The sequence below is a fragment of the Theobroma umbraticum genome, unplaced genomic scaffold (genome assembly GCF_002168275.2).
Source record: "Theobroma umbraticum cultivar Fairchild unplaced genomic scaffold, ASM216827v3 scaffold_30.0, whole genome shotgun sequence".
Lineage (NCBI taxonomy): Eukaryota > Viridiplantae > Streptophyta > Magnoliopsida > Malvales > Malvaceae > Theobroma > Theobroma umbraticum.
Window position 1 is genome coordinate 12,322,031 of NW_018397254.1, and position 7,810 is coordinate 12,329,840.

Genomic DNA, 7,810 nt, shown 5'->3' on the forward strand with positions numbered 1-7,810 from the left:
ACTACAGGGATTCTCGAAGACTCACCATTGCTTCAAGGCATGGAAGGAGGCTTAAGGTCCATTGTCAGCTTCAGACTAGTTGGATAATATACCAAATTAAAATCTAAGTGATTGAAGAATAAAAAAATTACCTTCTTAGTTAGTTAGACCCTCGTGTTGATAACGTGTTATGAGATATAACTTTGAAAGAGAATATTAGAGAGAAATAGTAATAATGTAAGAAGATCTTCTATTTCATTTCTTGTTTCAGTATCTGTACCATCAACTACAATGACTCCATTTTAAGTGCACATAGGTGGAGAGGGAATAAAATTACTTAAATAGAGAGAATGAACTTAGTAGATAAGGGTGTACATACATTGGATGTAACTAAGAGATAGGGATGTATCAAAATAAAAATGAATATTGTATATGAGGAGATACATTGGGTATTATGAAATATAATGGATATTCACATATTTCATAAAAATTTTTATTTTTTTATTTTGAACTAAATAAATTTTTATGTTTAATAGTTAATTAACTATTATTAATCAAAATATTATTTATTATTTTATATCACGTGACACTAATGTAATATGTTGACAAGTGACATGGCCACGTGCCATTTTTCACCCTCCATATCTATGTCATATAAGTATAAAATGATAAATGACATTTAACTAATAATAGTTAGTTAACTATTAATGCTAAGAGCCTATTTGTTTCAAATAAAAATACGAAAACTTAATTATACGCAACAAAAAAAATAAAAATTTATTCAACATTTGTTAAATAGTTCAGCAATTTATTGAAATATTATACCTAAATTGAGTGGATAAATTTAATCTGTTTCATGCAACAATTATTATTTAGTTTACAACTCAAATAACATGGCTCAATTAATCTTGCATGACTGTTCAGTTGATTAAATTGGTAAAAACTAGTTAAGGAAAAACAACGAGTGTTAACCCAAATGCCTTCAATTCATTTTCTGCGCGTCTGATCATTGGGCAACGAAGGCCCATTCTATTAAAATAGAAAAACCACAACGGGTCAGCGCGGTGTACTTCTCCGGGCCGCTTCTGAGATGCCATACGTTTCTGTCACGGTACGTGGAAACTGGTCAGAGAGGTTGGGAGCCCAAAATCTTTCCTCCCCATTTTCAGTTCCATGGAGTGTAATCAAATCAAATTTGCTTACTTCACGCAAATCGATTAAACGTAAGAACCCTAATCCCTTCATTGCTTTTTTATTATTTTTTTGTAACCTTTTTAATCGGCATTTTCCCACTTCTCAGTTATTATTAACACAATTTTTTGGAGGATAATTACGCGTAATTTGTTTTTCCATTTTAGTTTTATTCGAGTAGGATTTTAGTTTTACAGCTCCAGTAATGATTAATTATTACTCAACCACTCTTTGTGTTTTGATTAATGATAAGCAGTAAAGTTTCTAAAATATATAATATTTAGGTCTTAGAAGTTGTATGGGAGGTTTTTTTTTTTTAAAATTTTTTACTGTTTTGCAGGAAATTCTGGCTTTGGCATTCCTTTTATTCAACTTATCCTTTTGCCAAATTTAGGCTGAATTATAATAGGGCTGAAATCTGGAAGATTTTAGTCATTTATTTATTTGTAGTTGTAAGTTGGAACAGAAGAATTTTATTCTAATGAGTCATCATTCACTTGTTTATTGTGCTAGTTACCCTTGTCCATTGTGAGGGTGCTGAGTTCAATTCATTTCGACAGTGTAAATATTTGTGATGGATGCAAAGGCTTTGGCAAAATCAAAGAGAGCTCATTCACAACACCATAGTAAGAAGCCTCATTCAAGGCAATTGCCAAAACCTCCATTAGTTGGCGGTAATGATGCAGCAAACGCAAAGAAGCAGACAGGCAGGCAAATTAGAGAGAAAACGCATCAGGCTCAGGGTGTATCTGCACTACCATCGAATTGGGATCGCTATGAGGAAGAATTTGATTCAGGTTCTGAAGATCGATCTGGTGATAGCGCAAGTCAAGTTCCCGATGTTGTTTTGCCAAAGAGTAAAGGGGCTGACTTTCGTCACCTGATTGCTGAGGCCCAGTCTCAGTTGGAGTCAAATCCTTACACAGATAGCCTTTGTTCTTTAGATGATATTCTGCCTGGTATTAGTCTCTTTCCTTATGTAGTTTAATATGTGAAATTTTCTGTCTCAATTGTATTAGCGTTGTTCCACCCCTTCAATATGGTGTATTTATACAAAGTAATAAAATAACAGGTTATTTTGTTGGTAGGTTTATTTTTACTCAATGAGTTAAAAAGGGGGGTTATAAGCAGGAGAAGTTGACTAAGCATCTCTTTTGAATTGAATCAAGAAGAGAAAAAATTGGGAAGTTGTAGTTATTTTCTTTTGACAACAACCTTGACATTGTTACCAATCCTTATTATAGTTATGCACCTTTCCTTGACTGATCTCTATGGTCTTTTTTGTGTTCTAAAAGGGAAAAATGCTATACATGTCAGTTTTTATTTTGGAATTCTTGATGGAAATTTATATATTGGTAATCTTCCAGGAGACTTCAATCAGTTTGTGGGCTCTATGCTTTCAGTAAGGGGAGAGGGCATTCTGTCATTATTCAGAATGATAATTTTGTTGTGGAAGACAGAACAACTGCAACTCATGAGGTAATTTCTTTTCTTTTATTTGTTATTTATATATACACGGAGCAAGAAATTCTAATTGTGAAGGAACAGATAGAGACATTAATTCTCAAGTCCATTGACACATTGTTTGATGTCTGCTGGATATGTGTATCTATGTTCTTGTTTTGTCTTTCACTTTATGATATGAGCAAGCATCTCTCTCTCTCTCTCTCTCCTCTCTTCTCTCCTCTCTCTCACACACACACACACACACACACACACGTGCATGCGCACATCTGTATGCATCCCTGTACACTCAGACACATATTTGCACTGCCTTGTCCTAAAGTAATATCAGAATATGCATCTAACAATCTGATGCTAATGAATTGCTATTTATTGTTGTTAACAACACTTCTACTGTCAGAAGCACGTCCAATATGCAGAAGTACCTTGGAACAGTGGGTTATGTGTTAGATTGGATTCACAATGCAATTAGAGAAATTAGTAATGAAAATCTTACAGTTTCTTATTATGTTAATTGTGGGAATTAGATGAAGGCTTTTTGTGTTTGGGATTTAGTTTTCAAAGTTGATGTGGGTATCTTAATTATGATCTTGTCTATGTATCATCACTGAGCATATTTAAATGTGGACAGATTTGTCTTTTCCCAGTTCTGCTGGGACCAAAAGTGTAAGATAACCCAAGTTGATAGATGTGCTTATCCAACACGGGGGATAATTTTGATTCTGATTTTGAAGTTATAAATACTCACTGCCTCTGCTAATTGTTAACTGCACACTGGATGATATTTCAGTAATCAGTATCCATGTTGAAAGTGTCTTGTGACAAACAAAGGAGAGGACTGGTGGAAGAGAAAGATTGCTTTCTAGTTTTGATCATAATTTCATTGGATATTTTAGAAAAAGGTGCTGTATTGTTTAGATCTATTTATTAAAATGGACACAATTCATAGAATTTATCATATGTTAACTGTCTAAGAAAATTAAAATTGAAATGGACTGTTTATGTGCAATCAGTTATAGGAGTATCAAAGTGCGGCTACTAATTTGTCCTGAGGCCATTTACTTGATCTGGTTATTACTGATTGCCACCTGCCTTCAACCTTGCGTCAGTTACCTTACTTTTTTATTATCTTTTCACCTCTTTTTCCCTGTGTTTTCTCATCTAGGCATCATTTCTCTCCTTGAATTTGCACGCTCTTGCTGAACAACTCAAAAAAGTAAATTTATCTGAGAGGCTCTTCATTGAAGAAGATCTACTACCACCAGAGCTGGTAAGTCCAATACCCTACATTGATATTCAAGCTACTGTTGGTTCATAATGATTGTTTAATGCCTTTAAGTGAGGAGCTGCAATTCCTGACACTAACTAAGGGCAAAAAGCATGGGGCTTGAGGTTTACACCATGAGTTTCACTAATAACCCATAGAGATCATCCTTGGGAAACCTTAAGAATTGACTGGAATCGAAGGTTATTGTTAACTAATGGGACATACAGCTTTTTCAGAAATCTTGGCATTTAGTTTACATTTTCCATATGGTTCTAATGCATTCATATGTAGATTTTTTTGTTGGATGGTTCTTTTGGCTCCTTTTTTCTTTTATTAATTTGAAAATAGGCATTATTGGGTTATGGTGGCATATTAGGTTTGCAAGCCAGCTGGTCATAATTGCATAACATCAATTTTTGTGTCTACAAATATGTTTATAATTTACACTTGGGTATCTATTTACACATTACTGGTTTATATCCCAGCATGCAGAGAGTTCAAAGGTAAACAGCAATCAGGAATCTGACCAAATGCAAACAACATCTGAGGGAAAAGCAGCTGCACATATAAGTGAAGAACTAACTCTAAATGTTTCTCCTGATAAGGTCAATATTGCTGCTAAAAACGTTGAGCATATATCATTGAGCTCTGGGTGCAAGTCTGTAGATGCAACATTGTCTAATGAAGGTTTGGATTCAGTGGATGAAGTTTACAGTGATTTTATTTCCAGTCAACGTGACAAATCTGGTAAGAGTAGAGCATTGGAGTCTTCAGCACAGGACAATTCAAATTCTGCCCCTGTCCCTAACAAAAAAGTTTCAACTTTTGAAGCGGCAGCTGCAGAGGCAGAATTGGATATGCTTCTTAATTCTTTCAGTGAGACTAAGCTTCTTGATTCTTCTGGCTTAAAGCCCCAAAAAGGCTCCCATGATTATTATACAGAAGGTTCTCCATCTTTGGCCCAACTTGCAAGAAAAGGCGTTGATTCATCTAAATCTGCAGATGTTAATTCCAGTGTTGATGATTTGCTTGATGATTTATTAAAAGAAACATCCACAATGGTAAACCAAGGTGCTGATTCATCTAAATCTGCAGCTGTTACTTCCACTTTTGATGATTTGTTACAAGAAACATCCACATTAGTGAACCGAAATGGTTTGTCTAGGCATACTGATGTCAAAGCTGCCCCGGACAATGGTCAGTCTTCTTCATCGTCTCACTCTGTCCCAAAGCCAAAAGTATTGAATGATTTCGATTCATGGTTGGATACGATTTGATGGTTTGTTACTAAGAAACCTCACTCTTGTAAATTGAACTGATGTATGAATTGCTCATCAAAGATGGCTTTACACTTCCTTTTCCAGTTTATTATGCTAATTTTTTGTTTCCTGTTTAGGAGCAGAAATAAAATCCATCAATCCAAGTTTTACGTAGATAAAATGTTTGCTAGTTCAGTTGGATTCCTGTTAAAGGTCCTAATGGTGAAAATTTCATGCTATTTTGCTGCCAATGGATACCAGAACTTGGTAATTAAAGCGTATTTTTATGGTATACTCTTCATTGGGATTTTGGTGTTCGCTAGTGTATTTGGTATTGGTCGTGTCAATTTATGGGTCATAGCTTTTTATCCTGTCTCAGATAAATTAGGATTTAGGTGGGGAAACAGAGGCTAAGGCCCCCTAACTTACTTTACTATCAGGAACACGACATGTGCCCATGTGCAAACGCAATGAACGTCCGGTGTCTAGTCATATTAAAACAGGGAGATATAACAAACCTCCCATGTGCTGCAAGCCGGAAGCATCTCACCTTCAACTCAAAGCAAAAGTTTGGCAATTTAAGTTCTTTGAACAAGCCTGGAAACAGATATAGAGTCAAGAAAAGACAAAAAAGTCATCCAAGGAAGAAAGAAGATAGCTCAAAATCATCCAATTCCTTGAGGATCATTCTAATCAAATCAACAAATCTAGGAACAGAGGAAGCAAAGCACAAGATGTACTATCTTAATTTGTATTTCTCTGTAGCAAAGTTACACACCCAATTGGGTTAATTCTAAAACCAAAAAAATAATCTTCCATTTTCTAGCTAGCAAGCTCTTTTAGAGTCAAGAATTATCCAACCAACCCTAAAAAGGAAAAAAAAAAAAGAAGATGAAGTCAGAAAACTGAATCAATCAAAGCCACAAGGCCCCAGCATCTTTCAACACAGGGACCAACTCTCCGCTAATATGAGTAGCCATAACTTTATCCAATCCCCCAAACAATCTCCCGCCAATAAACACAGCTGGAAGATGCACCTTTTTATCCTTTCCATCGCCATTGCAGATCATCTCCAATTCATTCAAAACACCAACCTCATCCTTGTCATCAATCTCATAAACCGCAGGGTTCACTCCCAGCGCCAGTAGCAAACGCCTCACTACATGGCTCATGCAGCAACCCTTCCTGGCGAACACAATCACAGCGTTCTCTAACACAATATTACGCACGTCTTTGCTGCCTCCTCCTCTGCTTGGTACGAGGTTGTTGTGGCCAAGTGTTGATGGGGCACGATGGGAAGCAGTGGTGGCGCATGGCAGAGGCCAGGACTTGTATGGAATCGCTTGTTGCATGGTGAAAATTAAGAAAATGTCCAAAAAAGAAAAACACAAGAAACTAAAAAAAGCAAAGCAATGAGGTAGCTTGGTGGATATGAAAATTGCGAGCGAGTGGCAAATGGGGAGATGAAAGAGGGATATATAAAGGAGCAAGGCAAAGAAGGGAGGGGAGAGGGTCAGGCGTCAACGGTAGTTACGCTTTCTAGTTACGCGGCTGTATAGGTTCGTGGGTGACGTTGGCTTGGTGTCATTGCTTTGTTGTGTAATGCGTGTTGGGTCATGTCCGAGTTGTATCTAACCTAGTTGCTTCGTCTTGCGGAGGGCGACCCTTTCTTTTCTTCCCCACCCCCCACTTTTCCAACTTGTCAAAGGCCCGGGATTTAGTAAGGTAAGAACAAAGCCCGTGAGGTTTACCAGACTTAAAGAAAATAATAAAATACCTTGTACTAGTACTAGTGCTAGTACGCTCCTAACAAAAATCCGATGCTTTGTTTGCGTAAGCTTACGCCATCAATATGGGATAAATATGTTGAATTGCATGCAGCATGTTGTCGTTTACTTTTTATCGCTTTCACAATTGGATTTCAATACAATCAAAACCCATTACCTATTTAGTCTTAATTTCTCTAAACCGACTCTTAAAAATGTAATTACAAGAGCAGTATTTATATAGTGAATTAAATTAAGAGAATTAATTAAGGTTATAAAGCATGAGAATTTTGCATTTACTATATGTCCAGAGATAACATAAATAAATTAATAATAAAGCGTTATCCAATTCCAAATGTTGTAATTATTTCTTAATAATAATAATAATAATAATAATAATAAAAGAATTGGTAAATCTCAGAAATTGTGAATCCAAAGATTATTATTATTATTATTTTTTGTTGGGTGGGTGTTAATGTAACCCACACGTTGGTGTGATCTGTCATTTGTGATTGGGCAAAGGAAAAAGGCCGCTGGCGGATGGTGCGGGAAGCCAACGTCAGCGAGGGGCCAGCCCTAACTTTACCATACATCACCAAACGTGTGCTGTGATGTCACGTCAGGGCCACCACGTGGCAAATAAGAGCAAAGACTTGAATCATTCATCCAAGGATCTAAATATATAATTACAAAATAATAGTGAATCAGAGAGGTAATACATAAGAGGTAATATATAGTTACATTTAGTTAAATATATAAATGACATCATTATTACTATGAATATATATATTTTATATATTTAATATCTTTTAAATTGTATTTAATTTTTCATATAAATAATAATTAAATTATATAATAAAATTCCTTTTAATTATTTAACCCTT

General features: G+C 35.6%; 1 protein-coding gene and 1 pseudogene across 1 annotated transcript; one reads left to right on the top strand and one right to left on the bottom strand.

The window, feature by feature from the left end:
* Window positions 1-985: 985 nt before the first annotated feature.
* On the top strand, window positions 986-5,325 carry LOC110414130 (phosphorelay protein). Its single transcript, XM_089783861.1, is given in 7 exon segments — window positions 986-1,202; window positions 1,511-1,622; window positions 1,731-2,129; window positions 2,538-2,594; window positions 2,597-2,649; window positions 3,800-3,904; window positions 4,387-5,325. Coding segments are annotated over 5 exon segments (1,392 nt in total). The 5' UTR covers window positions 986-1,202; window positions 1,511-1,622; window positions 1,731-1,744; the 3' UTR covers window positions 5,179-5,325.
* Window positions 5,326-5,884: 559 nt separating this feature from the next.
* LOC110416213 (glutaredoxin-C9 pseudogene) lies at window positions 5,885-6,870 on the bottom strand (annotated as a pseudogene).
* Between the last annotated feature and the right edge of the window lie 940 nt (window positions 6,871-7,810).